Raw genomic sequence first — 20,764 nt, 5'->3', positions numbered from 1 at the left:
AAGGCAATCTGTTTTTTATTACTAGAAAATACATAGCTATCCTTAAAACACAAAAATATCCATGTGGTATAATGAAATAATAGATTTAATTTAAACAAATTTTTTTTAGTTAGTATAACATTATAACCAATGATTATTTCATTGAAATTTATGTTAGATTGTATTGGTTATGTATTAGATGATAAGATGTAAAAGTTTATTTGACATAACCTCTTTCGAACAGTTATTAAATTATGTATTTATTTAAATTTATTAATTTTTGATTAGTCTTTCACTAACAAAGTATATAGTCATCGTAATTATTGTGCTCTTATGAAAGCCGAAAGGTGCATGAAGAGACATTATGTTTTCATTAACGTACAATTCATTAGTGATACAGATTTTGACATCGAACACAGTTTCCGATATTAATAAAACTAAGTACAATGTGAAAATAAATATGTTAGAAATTATACATTCTATTTATTTATATTTGGTAGGAAACTAATGTGACAATTCAATAAGATATCAAAAATTATTTAGCAAATATAAGTAACCAAATATTATTCATTATCATTCATATTACTTATATATAAGATAATAAGTATATTAAATATTTTATTTAAAGTGCAAAAAAAAACACCAATTAATTTATTTTAAATATTACAATATCAATATAAAAAAATATTGTACTGCATCACTAATATTAATTGTACTTATTAAAATCTGTAATAAGTATATTAATATATACATTAAGTTTTCTGTTATAATTTATAATTTTGTTAGTAATTTTTATTTATAAATATAAGCTAACCTAACTTTTTTGTATTGAGGGTATATTAATGATTTAGGGTTTTGATTAATTTGTCTCTAATTGAATATTAAAAAATATTATTACTTGAAATTAAAAAATGTATGATAAATAAAAAACTGTTATTGGAGGCAAGTCCTTTGTAAAAAAAAAAAAATAGGTACTTAAGTAGTTTTATAATTATTATTGTTAAAAAATTGTAATGTACATAATATTATATAACAGCATGTAAATGTTAAAAAAAATTTACATGTTAAAAATTACATTGTACAAATGAACAAGTGTAGGAGGGATTACAGAAAATACAATATATTTTCTTGATTATAGTAGTTTTCACTGCAGCCACTGCCATTTATTACTGCAAATCAATAGTAATCATTGTTCACATTTATGTATTTAATATAACAACTGATTTGTTGTCCTAGTTGTCATTATTAACCGGTTCAAGCTCTGATTTACGCTGCCGTTCAGTCTCTGTGGCGGAATATTGCTCAATGAGCTTAGCTAGAGTCTTTTTAGCACGCATCGATTCCAGGCGAGTGTTAACACGGCTTGACCAGCATTCTTTCATTGTCAGCACTACAGTCTTTAATATCTATATGAAACAAACAACAGTAAATAAAACAATCATAATTCTAAGCCATTAATCAATATTCATTACTAGAAAATAGGTAATACCGAATTTTAATTAAAAATAGATGGTGCAAATGTTAAGAAAACAAAACAAAACGTACCGGGTCTGCACACCACTCAGCCGCCACGCCAGGACGATTCTGTTCAGGATCAGCAGAGCATACAACACGGCGCATGTCATCAAATCCGGGGTCCCAGCCAACGCCACGGTCTTGGTACGGTGCTCGGTACATGTAAGGGTTGTATCTGTTATCTGTGCAAGGTTGTTGTTGATTTTCATTTGGTGGTTGTGTTAAGTGTCCAACGTCAGACGCGATGAGCGTCCTGGACAGGACTTCCCACATGACAAGTCCGTACGAGTACATGTCACATCTGCAATATGCCCTGAAGCACAGATACGCCGGTGAAGAAGAATCGGCAGCGGCGATAGATTCAGCAGTGGAAGAGGTCAAAGGCGCCACCGTTGCCGTAGTGGACGCAGAAGCCAATGCCAATGCAATCGAGGTGGATATACTGAAAACAAAATACATGCAATTAAAATAATACGGTTTCAACTATTGTATTGATAACATTTAGTCACACTACAGCAGGATATAACACTATCTCACCTGTCATCTAAAACCTCAGGCGCCATATACCGCTTTGTGCCCACTCTCGTATTTTGGTTAGCACCCGCGGCTGCCGTTAATTGAATTGGGAGCGTCGCATCCTGGCTAGTGACGGCCATTCCAAAATCAGCTACACAACATGCACCCGTCTTTGCACATTTTACCAGTACGTTTTTACTCTTTATGTCCCGGTGCGCGATTCCTGGTTTACCCTATTCATAAAATAATACAAATATTTAATGTATACGTAAACAGATTGAAAGATTACATCGATATCTAGATAAGATAATATTTCCCCACGTCAGTTGCGGAGTTTAGGGGTTGTCATATGTACTCATGTTTCAGCACAAATCAATAAACAAGGTGTAAATGGGGTGCCGTGATGTATAATTTATAACATATATGATATAACGCAGATAATTGATATTAATGAGAATATTAGCATAAATATTACCTGCGTGGCGTGAATTTGATTGTGCAGGTGATTCAACCCGCAGGCCACAGTGTACAGCACGTTTAACATTTGGTCCACTGTGAGCGGCGGTCTGTCGCGGTCGATGTCATATCCATTGCACGTAGCACCAGCAGCTACGGCGGCAGGGGTCTGCAGAAAATCGTATAATGATCCATACTCATGATAGTGGGTAATGAGTAGTAACTGAGTGTATGAGTTGCTTGAAGTCATGATGTCAGAACCAATAAAGCCTAATATATTGTCGTGCCTCATCAGGACCGTGCTGTAATTTGATAAGAATCAAATAATTAATATTAACGTTATAGTCGGTGTTGTATATCAGCTAGAAATTCGTTTGTCAATACCAGTAGAAAATTATCCCGCACCGGGATAATGAACCATGTCAATGGAACAAACATTCCGGTGAATTATTTTTAATACTGGTTTGGCCGACCGAATTTCTAGCAGGACATACTCTACACATAGAAAAATTAACAGATCAAAAACCTGTAGATTTCTGTCTCTCGCTTCCACGATGGTTCGTCTTTCGATAAGAATATTTTGACAGCCACGTGCTCGTGACCACCGTTCCAGTAAGTGGCTCGCCAAACCTCACCATAACGGCCTTTGCCAACGAGTTGCCCGAGTTGTATCTGCTTAGCCATAGTACGTTGAACTAGCACGGGCATACCATACCCGCTGCCACTGGTATCTTCTTGGAAATCTTTTGGAAGGTTGTCGTTCCGTCGTTGGTACGGTGGCGGCAAAACATCATCATCGACTGTGAATTCGGTCATGGCAGCCGGTGAGTACTCTGTTGTGTAAGACGGTCGGTTGCTGCTACTGCCACATGTATTTTCATCACCAGCTGTCTTCTCGTTAGTTACCACGACGCCCTTGAGCAAGTCGACCATGGTTAAAGCGGTCATGTTGTGTTGTTTCCTCCTACCTCTCTTCTTCCCTTCGCAACAAGACGATGATGACACCACTGATGACAACGACGACGACATTGACGAAAGCGACAAATGTCGGGGTCTCTTTTTATCACTGTCATCACTGTTACCATCGTCGTCATGGCGAGTACTCCGATTTCGCCGTTTGCTTCTTCTACTGCTTTTATTTCGCCGTTTCCTCTTCCTCAAAGTGAATGTGGCCACGATAACAACGATGATCAGTAACGCTGCCACGGAGATGGATGACCATCGCCACCAAGCCACAGCCGCGAGCAGAGAACCTTTGTCGTCTATCGCTGAAAAGCTACCGCCCGATAACGATGGAAACGGGCCGTCGTTGCAGCGATCACGACCGTTGCAACATTCGATTGTATAGCTAGGTGGTTGTGGCTGGCCGGCGGACGCGGATGAATAAGTATGCGACGACGTCCAAACCATGGACCTAGGTTGCTTTGAGCTATCATTATTTTTTGTCGTCGAATCATTACTAATAGCACCCATGCAAGGATGCAGTTCTGCTTTGGTTCGGGTTGAGTGTCGGTGGCCGCCACCATGTCCACCGCCCATACAGCCACGACTGATGCGCACGACGCCACCGTTTTCGCGTACTTTTGCTTTCCAGCACTATATAAAACGATAATGGGAAAAATAAGTGTGATCAAATTTTAATTCAAATAATAAATACTGGGTGACACTCTGCTGTATAGTAGGTTACAAGTGAATCACTGAAATGAATGGTTTTAAGTTTGAATTCAATGATATGATATTGTACCTATACGAAAAACGATTTTGAGCGGAGACAGTTTGTCAGCCTAGGATATTTAATATTATATTTAGGTATATTGTTATCATTAATACGGTAAGTTGAATTAAAATTATTATCATATTTGTATATAATAATATACTTTAAAAGTTGCAACCTATCCATGAATAATATTTTTAAATTAAAATAAAATTACTAAAATTGTTATTTTTGGTTATTAAATATGTAATTTCCTGGTGTTGGGAAAGAGGCGCCCCCATCACCCAGTGCATCAATGTGCATTGCAATAGGTATCACTTCGACCAGAAATGGTTGTTGTGATCTGGTCCTTAAGGTCGGGGTTGGGCACAGGGCTAACAACCCTGCCTTGTAAAAAAAACTCGTTATGAGACAATCACGGAATCAGCCTAGGACACAGATAAATGGAATTAAGAATGGCCACGGAATTCGGAAAGCTGGACTAAAGATCGAGACCTGGAACACACTAAGCCTTTATAGAACTGGAGCCTGTCAAAATCTTACTGATGTGTTAGAAACGTATGGAATACAGATAATAGCCCTTCAAGAGATAAGATGGCCAGGAAAAGGTCAGTTAAGACCCACACAGCATTTGGGAAATGATAATATTTTGTGAATATCTTAATAAAGTGGTTGAATAATAAATATTTTCTTCTCATGATAAAAAAATATTGTACTATATGATTCCATACAAATGTTGACTTAATATTTTTATTAAGTTTCCGTAAAAATGTTTTTTGAAAATATATGATTAAAATATTTTCAAATATATGAACTTTTGGGCCAAAGAATGTAACTAAAATATTTCCTGACTATTTACGCAACTCTTTAAAATATTTTGACAACTATATTATTTTCATGAAAATAATTTTACCATAGTTAGGAAATATTTTTATGCTATGTGGGAAATGTCACAAATCCAAAAAAACATCACTATTATTACAAAATTTAAAAATACAATGATCTTTAAAAAATATTATATTCTTGTAAAATTAAATTGCTTTAAAATATAATAAATTTACTTTTTAGAATAATTATTAATTAGTAGTGACTGACACATGCTAATATATTATAAATTGCAAAAAAAGTCTTCTCATTTTCTGAAAATATTTTTACCATAGTTAGGAAATATTTTTATGCTGTATGGGAAGTATAGGGAAGTACATAGTGTATTTCTCTGGCATGGAAGAAAGACACTCCTTTGGATGTGGCTATGTTGTGCATGAGACTCTGGAACCATACGTAAAAGAATTTAATTCTATATCAGAAAGAATAACCTTACTTGGAGTAGACACGAAACCACTGAATATAATATTAGTATGCGTACACGCACCAACGGAAACGGGGGAAGAGAACACAAAGGATATTTTTTATGAAGATCTGTAGCAAATATATGATAAACTTCCAGGAAATGTAATCAAACTGGTAATAGGTGAATGACCTGAATGCCAAGTGCGGAAGAGAAACACATTTTATGCCAATGATAGGGAGAGAAAGTTTACATGAAACAAGTAATGGAAATGGACTTAGACTTATATCCTTCGCAGCTGCAAAAGATATGATAATAAGCAGCACAACATTACTACACAAAACCATATATAAGGCCACTTGGAAATCACTTGACGGGACAACTTGCAACCAGATAGATCATATACTTATTCAAAAAAGATTTTGGTCATGCTTTAAAGACATATGTAGTTTCAGAGGAACTGATTGTAACTCAGATCACTTCATAGTGGTAGCAAAGTTTATGTTAAAGATCCAGAGTCACAGGAGTTTAGTGAATAGGAATAGTACAAAAATTAACCAAGAGATACTAAAGGACGAAGAAGTACAATAGAAATATACTAAATATGCGGGAGAGTATGTAAAAAATGTAAAACTAAATGACATAGATGAAGACTGGGTCAGAGTTAGCAAAGCAGTTACAGAAATTGCAATGGAATATGTAGAAAAAATAAAATGTTCTAAGAAAAAAATGGTATAACGAAGAATGCCGACAAGCAGTAGAGAGACGAAGGATAGCCATCAATGAAGATAGTATAGACACAAAAGAGCTTTATACCTTTGAGATGAAAAACTGCAAACAAATTATTCAGAGAGAGAAGAGGAGTATTTCAATGAGATATTAAAAGAAGCGGAGAAAAGTCACTACCTAACCTAACTCACAGGGTAAAGCTAGACATTTTTTCAGGACGATATAACAGTACAAATCTTTCAATCCAAGCCTGAAAATCATCAAAAATCGTAATAATGATCTAATCATGGATTCTAAAGAAAGAGCGGCAAGATAGAAAGAATATTTTATTTAACTATTAAATGCAGGTATCCCAGACAATATTACGAAAAGGGAAAACACTATGGAGCTGAACCAATGATAAGTGAAGTGACTGAAGAAGAAACCTACAAAGCAATAGGTTTCTTTAAGAATTGTAAATCACCAGGATCAGATGGAATACCAAGTGAGCTCATCAAGTACAGCGGAAAAGAAATGCATTATTTCATGTTTAGGATGTCAGAAGATATGGAAAGCGAGAAAAATATTTTTTAACTGTCGTTGTAACAATATATTAGTAGCCTTTTTACGCCTTTTGACCCAACAAATAAAACTTTGTAAGCAGCTCGAAAACAGTCAAAATATTTTGTAAGTATAGGAATTGATAAAATAATCATATAATATAAATATCAAGTGTCTACAGTTATTCGTTTTTGAATTACAACAAAATAAGAAAATCGGTACTTAAGAAATCGAATGAATATCCAATGTTGTAAAAATTTGAACTTCACACGCTCATAAAAATTTAATTTGACTTTCTTAGACATTTTTTTTTAATAAAAAAGCTACCTTGGTAATTTTCACCAATTCCCAATTAAAAAATATTTTTATGCTATTACCCGAAATTCGATTCTTAGAACATTATGACGTTTTTGAAATTTTTCAATACAAGTCTTAAGTTTTACTATGTTCTACTTTCTTTAATTATCATAATTAGGCACTATATGGTATGATTAAATTAGCATTGTAATTATACTTGGAGCGGAGATTATAAAAACTGCCATTCTAAAGTAACATTTGTGTTTATGTTCTAATTAAGGTAGGTTGGTTATAACCTTATAACACTATTTCCGTATAAAAAGGTATTAAAGTTATTATTACACCACCGACTTCTTAATTCATCCTTTGATCTGATAAAAAATTTAAAACGATTCTTATAGAATCATTTCTTGATGTCCAGAGGAGTGCACAGAAATTTTGGATGGGGTTAGTAAGAAATTTCTTTCCAACAAAATATTTGTTAAATTTAGCATTGTAAACTTTGTTTAGCACCCACGCTAATTTTTAAATTTTTTTTTTCGTACACCCATGTGTTATTATAAACAGTTAAGAACGATGGTGCAAAAATAAATATCCAAAAAACAGTGGGCTCTGAGGTGGAAGTTGCGTGCTTGTACCTGTATCGAAGACACAATAAGAGCCTATGAATCACTATGCCAATTAACAGACGGTTATGGGCAGGCATATGTTGTGTTATGTCAGCCTGAGGGGCAGATGGGTCGGACGACAGTTAGGTACATATTTTGGTCAATAATATCATAATAAATTAAATACTCACGCGCACAGCCCCTGAACACAAGTTTATTTCTTCGTCCACCTTATCCAAGGTACCGTTGTCTTGCTTCAGTGGCTGGGCTCCATCAGACAAACAGTACGACTGCTCGTTGAAGTGAGCGTTTCGCTCGTCCCACTGCGCAGGCAACTCGCCAGAACATGACATGCAAGTCAGCAACTCGGTCAGATTCTCCTGGTCAATATCATTGTTGTCGTCACCACCGCCCGTCATGGACAGCAGCGAGTCACCGCTATCTTTTTCGCTATCGTCCTCCTCGTCGGCGTTGCCACCGAGGCTTTCAAGCCTTTCCTGTTCGCCCATCTCCATCGAGTGGTACAGATCCTTAGACGACATAACCCCTCCAAGTTTTTTCTGCTGTCCGGCAGGCTCTTTTTCTGCGGTCGCCACCGGTTCGCCTATATTACAAGACACAACGTCAGATAAACATCACCAATACATCCATAAACAGGAATCAAAACTAAGGCAGAGTTATAATATAATAGTTACTAAGTAGGTACTATAATTTTGTATCAAAATATTTCTGAAACAATATTATTGAAAAATAATTTTATTTCAAGTATAAAAATATAATAATAATATTATATCAAAATTCTAACCATCAATTTCTTGTTATATAAGCATTAGGTAAGTAATAAATGTTATCATCACTTTAATTTTGGAATCTTAGTAGAACACTATACTATTGGTATAACAATTACACATTTTTATGATTTTTACCATTTAAGGAAAACTTTGAAATTTAAAAAGTTTAACAAATAAATACTTTATAGATTATTTAGTTCTTTAGGTAAGAAATCAAAAATGTTTACTTCATGCCTAACTCAAAAATATAGTTAAACAGAGTTGTTACAAGATACTATGGAAATTATAAAAATAAACAAATGATAATAATTTATAAAAGACTGGTTTTGAGTGCTTAACTTTATCAGATATAGAATAACATTTGATCACAGAAAAACATATTTTTTAATAACTATATCATAATATGTATGAGTTCAAATTGAATATTATTTACACGACTCTATTTTATTGTTTATTGAAATAAATACATAATATATATTTATTTATATGATGGGGTAAAATGGTTGGTAATCTATGGATACAGGTTTCTTACTGATAATTTAAGTTATTTAATTTACTAGTAAAAATACAAGTACCTACAAGTATTCATGGATCCAAAACCGTTTTAACGCCATCATATATAAAATATATACTAAATGACAATATTCCAAATACTAATGTAAATACATTTAGGCCATTATAGGTACTTAGTAGATAATTAATTATTTTAGATTTTAATGCCAATACCTTTAATAAGTGTAAATAAATACCAAATTCCTAGAATATAAACATATAATATGTAATATGTAGGTAAAATTGAAAAATATTAAAATTATGATTTTTCTAAGTGACACTATATAAGAAAAATGAGATGAAAAAATAATCTTTATAGGTATAATAATCCAAATTATGCCTAATTAACAGTTATAAATTGTTTCATTCATTTATAAAAAGTACTTGTAAAAGATCACAGTATTAGAGGCAATAATATCAATTATAGAGTAAGTAGGTATTAAATATATTATGCTAACTGAAGTAGGTAGTATCTATATAAATCAGAATTTACACTGTATACAAAATAGAAATATGATTATGACAGTGTTGGAAAGGAACACATTCCTTTTATAAAAACCAAGCTTGGAACGTGTTATTTTTAAAATATAGGAACAAAACTTGGAGCGTGTTCTTTTTAAATTATAGGAATGAGTTCCTATTTTTAAGGAACCTGAACAAAATTTCCGTTTCTCAAATTATGAAGAAAAAAAATGAAAGTATTAAACGCATGTTATTTTTAAGATTATTATTTTCAAGAATATATTATAGAATCTGGGTTCAATTAACTACTCTATCAGAAAAGGTAATGAATATAAAAATTAACTGATTATTTCTGGTTTAAAAGTTGTCTGCAAAAAACACTATTGACAACCGCTCAGATCGTAAAAAAAAATTAAAAGAATGGGAACACGTTTCTTTTTTTAACAGGAACTTTTTGAATGGGAAATTACCAAACACTGGATTCTGAATGCCTTTTCAGTAAATAAACATGATGATGTATTAGGCACCTGGATTACTGATAAACGTATGCCTAATAAAATAACTCTAATTTCTCAGATAAACTATGATCAATTAATTTAAATTAAAAATTGAATTAGTTATAGAAGTAGAACATAGGTAATTAATAATCTTGAAATTATTATGTGTTATCAAATTAAGTCAATACAATATTATGATAAGATTAAAATCTAAGACGGTTTCTTACATCTAAAACAAACCATATTATAATTTAGAACATAAAAAATGTAGTTTTTATTTTCTTTGAGAAAAAGTGAATATTTTAGATTTTTCTTAGTTGTAGTCAGTGGCGGATCCAGGGCTTAATTTTTTTTTTTGGGGGGGGGGAAGTATAAAAATTACAAAATGTTGCTACAAAATTGTCTAAACACAGTCTAAAACAAAGGGAAACTACGGTGATTTTGGGGAAAATGGCCCATTTGCCCCCCCTACTGGATCCGCCACTACTTATAGATGTTATTAATGACTGATGCCTGAATTTGATAGGTAGACCAGTATCTTATTATAAAATTATTTTTATGAAATTTGTTCATAGTAGGCAATATTTATGTCAACATACAGTAAAATAAAATTAGGTATACCTAAGTGGTATAACATATTTTATTTCTTTAATGGCAATCAGTATGATTCGGAGAAAACCTAAATAAATCAATTGAGTGTAAAATAAATAGTAGGTAACCTTCTACTAAAAAAAAGCAAAATAATTAACATCTGTGCACCAATTTTCGAGAAAAAAATATATATATATATTACTTGGTAATACAGATGCAGCTGCGGTGGTGACTAACAGCATCAGCACTAACGTGACAGTCGTTGCGACCATTTCTTTGCGAAATAACTTTACTATAGCAGTCATTGTTGTGTGTATCCTTTGCAGTTTCTGTCAACAGCCTTTAATGCAGTAGCAGTGGCCTTGGTTGTACCGTCATACCGGTCATAGCAGACATTGCGATTGTTGATGTTTGCGTTAGCATTCAGCACTTAAAGTAACGGCACAGTAGCATTTAGTCGTCAGTTCCAACAGTCATCGCCACTGTGTAAACAGTCGGCCACGAAATAGGGAGCCAAATGCAAGAGCCATATCCGTCAACTGCTATTATATTATAAAACATGATGTAACAAAATTATATTACAATAATGCACTTACAGAGCACCAAAACGATTCGTTACGCACTTTTTGTGTCGGGTGAGAAATGAATATGGTGCAAACCATCCACCAACGCTGTCCGCTCGTTCGTGTAGTCGTCGTTTTTGTCACGATCCGTGTACAGGGAACAAGTACTCAACGTTTAGCGTCGAGGAGTGTACTGGCTGTACTGAATAGTGAATACTGTATATGCGCGTGTGCGAGTGATCATCGTGTATAATATACTGTATAATTATTATTGTAATTATTATTATTATTATTATTATTATTATTATTATTATTATTATTATGCCGCCGTCGTAATACTTGCACGCACGATAGGTTAAATATTGTCACAAGCGACACAAAGTATTGTTTGTTCTATGGTCACAACGAGTCGGCGGCACGGCACACTACGACTATGGTGGGGCGGGCCGTGGCGGGCGCCGTCGTGGAATGCGGCGGCGGCTACGCAGTGGAGGTAGTAGACGATCGGTGTTGTCGCAGCGTCCCCCACCCACACAACCGTAATGCCGCAAACCAGACGTGTCCGTCCGTGACCATGTTTCGGTCGGTGCGGCGACGCGCAGCCAGTAGTCACGCAGGCGCACGCGTGGGGGTAGTACGGACGTTCGCCACTATCTCACGAGCTATCAGATAGGCCGACAACGACAACAGCGCCGCCGCCGACACCACCACGATTTCGTCGACCGCGACCACCACTACCGAGTACCGGCAGTGTCCACGTCACCATCGCGGCAGCGCACCGACGGTGACGACGGTTCGAATCCTGCGGCGTACATCCAGCGACCGGCCGCCACTACCGGTACGACGCACGCCGTACGTACCATACGCACTCTTGAAGTCGTCTCGTCATCGTCGTGTTCGGTACGCGCTTACAGCCCATAGACAGGTCTGATGACAATGTTATATCGTCGTATGGTTCGACCGAGCGGTAGTGTCGCGGCGCGTTGTTGATCCTTGTCATTTCACATTTCCACGGCCGGCACGTCCACCGGTACATCACAGCAGTACAGCACCTTTTACCGCGGGACACCGTCAGGAATTGATCGCGTCGAATTTTAGGGCGGCGGCGGCGGCGGCGGCGTCAGTAGCAGCAGCAGTTACTCACCTGCCTACCTGTACAATAATATTATCACGGCGGACACTGCAGCAGACGGGGCAGAAATCATAAGGTTGTCGTCGTCGGGGCTGCGGCCATCGCTGGTGAGCACACGATTATTTTATATGATATTTCTATATTGTTACTTACTCAAGACCAACTAATACCATAATACCTACCTACCAATATTACAATTTACAATCGTCATAATGATCCTGATGGCCACTGCTGCTACCACTTGCATTTTGAGGGTCGGCAGTGGTAACGACAGTAGCGAACTAGTGACTACTGCAATGACCCGTCACCATGATGATATATAACGATATCGTACGCACAGATTTAGAATTCATAATAGTAATAGATTTATTTTTTTGTTTTTTCTTTTGCACCCTACCAGTTAGGCACGAATACAATATGAGCAATTTCGTCGAGACTGCGGCGGCTGCCACTGAAGCAGCAGGCGTGCGGGCAGTGGCCCTGGCACTGCTCGTCACAGTTGCGTTCAGCTGCGCATTTTTCTACATGATGCGTTGGGCAGCGTCGGCGTCGTCTGCCGAACGGCGGCGGAGGTCAACGCGTCACCAACGCGGAAATGATGGCGACGGTTTCACACCAGCATCCAAGCAAAAAAAGTCAACGTCGGCCGCCGTTCAACCAAAGAAGAAAAACAACAGCAGCAAAAATGTCGCTATCCGTCTGCAGGCGTCCGCTAGCACTAACACCACTGCGATCGCGGGTGCTACCGGCCAGACCGGTTCCGGCAATACAGCGAACGGTAAAAACGGCGACAAGAAGAAGAAAAAGGACGACGGTGACGTTTGCGCCACTGACAATACGACGACAACGTCCGCCGGTCACCGTGGTGCCAACAAGGCGTCAGAAACTGCGGCGGTGGTCGCTGGCAACGGTCACACGGCCGTTGCAGACCGTTCCAACGAGCGAAACCGCCGGGCTCGGCGCCAACGGCAGCAACAGGAGCAGTCTCGTAGTGGCGGCGAGAGTTCGACCCACAGTGGCGATTACAACTTGGCGCCAGGGACAACAGCCGCCACTGAAAACGACGACCATCGTCGACGCTCGTCGTCCTGGTCGTCGCACAGCCTGCACGCCGACGAAGAAAACCTGGTCGTGGACGACTCTGCAGCCACGTACAACGATGACGAGGATCAGGGCGAATGGATCACAATGGTAACTTATATTCTATGGGCATTAATTTAATTTTCATAAGTACATACAAACAATACAATATAATATTATTATTTATTATGTACGTTTGGGACGTAAATACAATCTAAGTACTATTTCAGTAGTTCGTTGAGATCAGTTTTTACGATGTTGTGTTACTCTTTTTGTGTATATTATACGACATGTGGCACAGTCGGATCACTGATTAGTCAGCCGTCTACCTACAATCAATGTTGTAAAATACGGCAGTACGTGACTTATTAGAGTTTTTACTATAAGTAGGTACCATGTACCTAATAATATATTGTGTATGTGTGGGTACAGAAATGTTCTACGAAATTATTTTAATGAAATATCATATTATGACGTGTCCTGTTTGGTTTAAAACAAGTACTTATTTTGTACACAATAGCGTGTAGACGGATATAAATTAATACGAATGGATTTATTCGTAATGAGTAAATTTCGATATTATTTTTAACCCAACTATAATAATATATACCTATTACGTTGTACATTTTTGTATATTCCTTATTTTTGTTAGGAAATAATACCTTTTGGTCATTTTTTTTGTATCAATTTCGGGTACTTCTTTTATTTGCATATTTAACTAATATTTTTTTTTTGTTTCTGTTTTGACGTTTTTCATTTTGCCCGCGGCACTTCATTAAACTATACGGGCGATAGGGGTATTAAAATATTTTATTTCTTTTTAATCAATCATTAATCAGGAGTTCCAGACAAACAATCATTTTTGACCCGAGTTTTGATAATACTTACGAGTTTTTTATTTAAATAATATATTTTAATAGATTTGAATTATTATAGATTTAAGAATTATATTTATTTTTATAATTCAAGGAAATTATTGATATTTGGTGTACACTGGATATAATTTTTATTGGAAATGTGGACATTGGGTATTTATAGAGGTCGTAAAACATTTTCGTAAATACGAATTCCTAAGTTTCTGTATAAGCTGTTGATAATTTGATTTTAATTTCGGCTCAATACATTCTTTTCCATAATTATGTTAATATTCAATTAATTGATACATTCCCGACGTTTTTTTTATGTTTATAAAAAAGATACAATTCAGTCCCTCAAATATTTTTGATTCTACCTATAATTTTTTTTTATTCACTGAATTATTTATGTTAATGCCTAGATTTGAATTATTTATTTTTATAAATCGAGAAAACAATTGCTATTTGGTGGGCACTAGGTACAATTTTTTTGCCATTGTGTTTTCAGATATCAGGTATTTACATAAAGATTGTAAAATATTTTAGTGTTTATTGAATATGAATTCCTTAATTTGCTGCGTATAGTGCTGGTATAATATGATTTGATTTTCGACCAAATATTTATACATATTTACCAACCATTATATTAATATTTAATTAATTGATTCAAATTCAATGCTTTTTTTCTCGTTATTTTTGTGAAAATACAATTTATTATATGGGTGTTAATAATACATTAAAATAGCTCATTCAAGCATATTACTGCTGAAAAGAAACTTGATTAATATATTTTATTTTTGTATTCAAGAAATAATGTTTGAATTTATTTAATTATTATTTTATATAACTGGTGGATATTTTGTTATATTGTTTGTAGAAATTGGGTTTTTGAAGACACATTTTTTATAAATCATTGTTCATTTTTATTTTAGTCCACCCAAAAACAAATATATTGGTATGGGTTTGAAATCTCAAAATACATTACAATAAAAAAAAAATGTTAAATAAAATAGAATATTAATTCTGATAAAAATAATAATATCACGAACTTCGAATTTTTATTTTTTAATAACTTTTCATCAATTATAAATAGAAGGAATCTGAGTGGGGTAAATCTAGTGCAATGAAATAAATAAATTAACTTTTTTTTAAAACTTTTTGTATGTACTGTATAGTGTACAAATAAATTGATTTATTTTGATACATTTACCTAGGTTATTCCTTCATTATAAATTAAATAATGTATATTTATAATAAAATATGTATTGGCTTTTTAATTTTAATACTATATTCATTGATCAGGAGGTTTTTTTACTAAATAATTCTCTTGGATTATTTAAAATATGAATAAATTAGGTATTAGATTTATAATTTTTAGACAATGTTTGATTTGTTGAATTGCATATATACACACAATTGCATTGTATTACAACTTAAAATCTTATAAAAACGTTATACAAATTATTACAAGTCAAATAGGAAATACATATTTAAAAACTTTGAAATGGTTTTTTCAAGAATTTGAAAATCCACAAACATTTGTTAAAAATAATTTTTTTTTAATTGTTTTTAAGTAGTTTTTTCATTATTGCTTTTAATTATGATATAATAGCATTGGAACTATTCTATTCTTATTTGTAAATCTATCATATCGTTTTTATTATTTTATTTTTTATCCTCATTCTATTTAATTAACTATTCATATTATATTTAATAAGTATTACTATTATCTATTAGTAGTATTAGTGTAGCATGAATCGTGACAACGAATGAAATTTTGCTGCTCACAATGGTAACTGCTGAAATATAAAAAATATATTTAAATTATAAATATAAATATTGACACTTAAATAAGATAAAATATTTAGTATAAAAAATTTTTTTGTTGTTTATTGTAGACTAGCGGCAGCAGTGGTGCCAATTCTGTCACTGTTATTAACAATAGTAGCAGTGATTCAAATAAGAAAAAACAGAATCAACGGCGGGAGGAAAACATAGTTATATCCGTTTCAACTAAACTTGAACGTCGACGGCTTCAACATGAGAAAGAGCAGCAACATGAAAAACAGCGACAAGAAAAGCAACAGCGGCAAGATAAGCAACAAAATCAAGAAAAGGAACATCAACCAGAGAAGCAACCGCAAAAAGAGAAACATCAACAACGGCGTGACAAGCAGCTACCGCAACAGCAACCACCTCAACGGCGACGTGATAAGCCATCGCAGCTGCAAATCGCTGCTCCTGCTATTAACGACATTGTCGCTGCAACAACTGCATCAGCAAAGGCAGCGGTTGCGACAGATAAACAACCGCAGAGCCGCAGAGATAATGATTTCAAGGCTGAAATCGACGGAGCAGAAAAACGGTTGCGTGCAGAGTACGACGCTTCAATGAAAATGTTACAAGCTGAACATGATAAAGAGTCAAAGGTTTTGCGAGCAGAACATGAAACTACGACCAAACGTCTGCGTGTGGAAAACGAGAATTTACGAGCCAAAAATAGTTCGGTAGCCGAGCGTTTGCGTACCGCAGAACGCGAGACAGCGGTGACGAAACGACTGCGATTGGAGCACGATGCAGCGGTAAAAGCATTGAACGCGGACCGTGACGTCCAGCTGGCAGCATTGCAGGCCAAGCATGATACTATGATGAATGCATTGCGCATGGAACTCGAGAACCTGCGGCAGACCGTGTCTCAGAGTTCGCAAGTGGCTCACAAGGTTGTGGAAGCGACACACATTGATGATGTGATGGCAATCCAAGATTCTGGCGAGAACAATGAGAATCTAAAGGGCTCAGACAACGAGGCCAATGCGTTCCGGGATCTCTATGAGAAAAACGATAAACTTTGCAAGGAGCAGGAGGCAGAGATTCGGGTGCTACGTGAGGAAAATGAGAATCTTCGCAAAGACCACGAGGCTGTAATTCGAGGTCTACGCGAGGAAAACGAGAACCTGCGCACGAAACATGAGACTTCAATGAAGAATCTCTGGACTGAGCATGAAACCGTAATTGAAGGTGTGCGTGCAGAAAACGAAACTGTCCAGCGATCCGCCATGCAAAGTCTACGAGCGGATCATGAGGCAAGGGTTGGAGCTTTACAAACTGAGCACGAAACCTTGGTCCGGAAATTACGCAATGAAAATGATGGACTGCGCAAACGACAAGAAACTACTATGCAAAGTATGCGGGAGCTCAAAGATCATATGCGTACTGAGCACCAAAATGAAGTCCGTGGTATGCGTGTAAAAAATGAGAATATGGTCAAAGAACACGAGATCGCAATCCTTAGTCTAAATGAGGAAAAAAAACTTCTCCATACTAAGTACGAGACAGCAGTTCAAGAATTGCGAGAGAAAAATGAGGTTTTGCTTAAACAAAACAAAGATTTACATACGGAGCTCGAAACCACGATAAAAAGTCTGCGAGCTGAGCACGAGACCGCTATGAAGGTGTTACGGGATGAGTACGAGGCTGCAGCAGAAATAGCAAGTCGTCTCACCCAGAATGATGTAGCAGTGATTGAGGAATTGCGTGAGCAACATCGAACCGAAGTCGAGAGGCTCAAGTTTCTGCTTTCTGAGGAGGAGCAATGCCGTAACACTAAAGCAGCGGTAAGTACCTAATATAATATCTGAGTATGAGTGTACTACACAATACTAAGATATTTAAATCTAATATGTAATAAATTTTGTATTATTTCAAATAAATAACCTTGAATTTTCCTGTTTTATCAGCGCCCGCAAACATCAAACAGTCATAGCGGTACCATAGAAAATTTAAATACGCAAAGCAATAGTCTAGAATCTAAAGTAATTCATTACAAGCAGATCATTACTGATACGGTATGTTTTTACAGTATACACAATACTTTGGGATACATTAGAAATATTAGATCTTATAAATTACATGGTACAATGTCTGTGTCATGGTGAGGATTGCATAATACATAGTACTTAATCAAAGTTCAATACAATACCATTAGATTCTAAATGAATCTCTTCTAATCAATAGAAGATCTTTTCATCATTTACACTCGTAATAACATTTCTTAAACTTGTATAGGAACGAATGGTAAGCCTGTTGCATAGACACGTGGAACTCGAAAATACAAGGTGGTCATCTTATGTGGAAAACCTGCAGCTACAGTTAGACTTAGCGCTAAATAAGTTGAATACCCGCAACCTACTAAGGAATAGACAAAAGAGTCAAGACAACAGAGAAAATGAAAAAAAGAGCTCCGGGGATAAAAGTGAAGTTGAGGCAGTGACAGCGAAATGATTATATATGCTACAGCAGAAGCGATAGCGATTAAATATTATTAATTTTTATGCATAATTATTTTTGATTTTATCGCCCGCAGCTGAATTTCAGACTGGGACAGTGTTAAATAATAATGATTGTAAAAAAGACAATAAACCACGCTCATGCGTAGGTCGCATATATCATAACTTTTTTAAAAAATTGTAAATGATAATAAAATAGTAATTATTTAATATAAATACTTTATTATACAATAATATTATTTACCATACATAATATTGTGTCTAATAAACTGCTATTTCAATATTGTACATAAATTTTTTTTCTTAATTTGCTAACTACTACCACTTTGTGAGTCAACGTATTTATCCTCCGTTTTTCACTAGTGGTAGTAGTTATTGCCTATTATCTATAAATGTATTTGTTTTTTTTTTACTTATTTTTTTTTTATTATTATATAATTTATTGTATTAGGTACAAGACACAACTTCCAAATCAATTGTTGTGTATTACAGCCACTCTCATCTGGTTATGTTTGTGCGTGTACCTGTTTATATTATTACATTAACTGCTATTACATTATTATGTACATGTAGTGACAATATGTTTATCATTATCGCCTTGTGCATTACTTACAAACGTTGTGCGGTAATTTTATATCCATGTATCATTCACTCACTTAATTATTTACCTATTACTTATTAGTATTATTTATTTCCAGTAACAATATGTATTCTTGTTTACTTATTAGTTATTATTTGTATTATTTCTATGTATACCATTACCTTTGGTATGTAAAATATTACAACTACTTTTTTTATATATTATTATTTATTTATTATACTATTATTGTTTAATATATTACTACTATGGGTAAAACAGCTATTTTTATTGAAGAATGCGCAATGCACTTACATTTAGTATGTTGTCACAGTGTATTTTAAAGAACTGTTTTTATTTTCTCCAATCATTCTTTATGTCTAAAATCATTTTAGTGGTAATTATTTTATGATATAATTATATAATAATGACATCAAAGAAAAACAAACTTCTAGTTACGATACAAATAAATGTAACATTGTTAAATTTAATATATTAACTGATATACTCGCAGTAATGTGTATTACTTTTTCACATTACTCATTACAATATTAATAATATATTATTTTTAATATTTATCAGAAATATATTAATTTTTATATGGAAAATAATATGATATTATGTTTATATTTTACTAAAATTGATATATTATTTTCATACCATATGTTGATATTCAATTTTATCATATTATTGTATAATATTATCTAAACTGAATGAACGTATCACATTCGTTAATAATACAACTTAAAACATTATTATTTGATATAATGTTTATAATAACTGTAAAAACAATGCACTATTTAAACAAATTATTGTTGATGTTAAGCTTAATAATGATACTCAATGTTATAAAATGAGATAAAAATAAATATTTGAAAATCACATAAATTTTATCTTTTGGTAAATTAAACATAATGCCACATTAATTTAATAATATTGTTAATTAAAATAATATTATATGAGGACAATTATTAAATACCTACCTATATATTTATTAAAAGTTTTCAATAAAATTATATATCTGTATTTAATAATAAAAAATACTTATAACAAATTTAAATATAAATAAATCATAAAAGTGGTAAATTGATGAATCACATTATAAATATAAACATTCTGCACCACAGCTGTGTATTATACTGTTTATACTTTATTTGCCCTTCAGTATTATCTGAAATACATTAAACCTAATGTATTATATGAGTACTTTTTTTATGTTATTGTTATTCTTTAATAAATGTCGATTAATAATGTTTTGTAATAAAATGTATATTAATAATCTATACACAATATAAATTATCATTATATGAGTAATATCATTGAACATAGATTGTATTTCTTAATTTTAGCGTATTCATAATAGTATGTTATAGATTTTATAATAATATACAGATAGCAAATGCTAGAGATAATAAAGGCCCTCTGGCTCATGATATCTGTCCATAACATTGGCGCAAATCGCAGGGGTGCTAAGGGTGCTTAGCATCCTGAATTTTATTTTAGCACCCCAAATCCTGTGATTATAACTTATAGTACTACCACCATAATATTTCCATTACAACTAAATGTATTAAAAATTCAAAAACAAATTCAAAACATTTTGGTGCTTAAGCCCCCCTGATATTTTTGGGTGATTTGCGCCTATGGTCTATAATAAAATCAAAGGTATTACTAAAGGTAATAACATAATACTATTTTGAATCATACAATTTTATTACCTAATGTTAAATTCATAAT

The 20,764-nt window shown here is 34.1% G+C and overlaps 2 protein-coding genes across 3 annotated transcripts; one reads left to right on the top strand and one right to left on the bottom strand.

The window, feature by feature from the left end:
- Positions 1-954: 954 nt before the first annotated feature.
- LOC132937491 (uncharacterized) lies at positions 955-11,648 on the bottom strand. Of its 2 annotated transcripts, none has more exons than XM_061004314.1 (8): positions 11,159-11,648; positions 10,738-11,077; positions 7,834-8,246; positions 2,993-4,062; positions 2,486-2,768; positions 2,032-2,243; positions 1,525-1,936; positions 955-1,385 (listed from the first exon to the last, which is right to left on the bottom strand). In XM_061004314.1, the coding sequence occupies exons 2-8, from the start codon at positions 10,838-10,840 to the stop codon at positions 1,212-1,214; spliced, it is 2,667 nt and encodes an 888-aa protein (XP_060860297.1). In that variant the 5' UTR covers positions 10,841-11,077; positions 11,159-11,648; the 3' UTR covers positions 955-1,211. The 2 variants fall into 2 exon arrangements, with proteins under 2 accessions (XP_060860297.1, XP_060860298.1); XM_061004315.1 differs by having other exon boundaries at positions 10,738-11,074.
- A 113-nt stretch (positions 11,649-11,761) lies between these two features.
- On the top strand, positions 11,762-19,247 carry LOC132937490 (trichohyalin-like). The gene is made up of 5 exons (XM_061004313.1): positions 11,762-12,337; positions 12,631-13,421; positions 16,063-17,778; positions 17,902-18,009; positions 18,230-19,247. Exons 2-5 carry the CDS (start codon positions 12,648-12,650, stop codon positions 18,443-18,445), a joined length of 2,814 nt encoding a protein of 937 aa, XP_060860296.1. The 5' UTR covers positions 11,762-12,337; positions 12,631-12,647; the 3' UTR covers positions 18,446-19,247.
- Positions 19,248-20,764: the final 1,517 nt, after the last annotated feature.

The sequence above is a fragment of the Metopolophium dirhodum genome, chromosome 1 (assembly GCF_019925205.1).
Source record: "Metopolophium dirhodum isolate CAU chromosome 1, ASM1992520v1, whole genome shotgun sequence".
Lineage (NCBI taxonomy): Eukaryota > Metazoa > Arthropoda > Insecta > Hemiptera > Aphididae > Metopolophium > Metopolophium dirhodum.
This window is presented reverse-complemented; position numbering and strand designations above follow the sequence as displayed.

Coding starts and splice junctions, on each gene's coding strand:
- LOC132937491 (XM_061004314.1), bottom strand. CDS start 10,840: ATGACTGCTATAGTAAAGTTATTTCGCAAAGAAATGGTCGCAACGACT. Junction 2,769..2,992: donor CGAGAGACAGAAATCTACAG/GTTTTTGATCTG, acceptor ATCAAATTACAG/CACGGTCCTGATGAGGCACG. Junction 2,244..2,485: donor ATCAAATTCACGCCACGCAG/GTAATATTTATG, acceptor TTTTATGAATAG/GGTAAACCAGGAATCGCGCA.
- LOC132937490 (XM_061004313.1), top strand. CDS start 12,648: ATGAGCAATTTCGTCGAGACTGCGGCGGCTGCCACTGAAGCAGCAGGC. Junction 13,422..16,062: donor AGGGCGAATGGATCACAATG/GTAACTTATATT, acceptor TGTTTATTGTAG/ACTAGCGGCAGCAGTGGTGC. Junction 17,779..17,901: donor GCCGTAACACTAAAGCAGCG/GTAAGTACCTAA, acceptor CTGTTTTATCAG/CGCCCGCAAACATCAAACAG.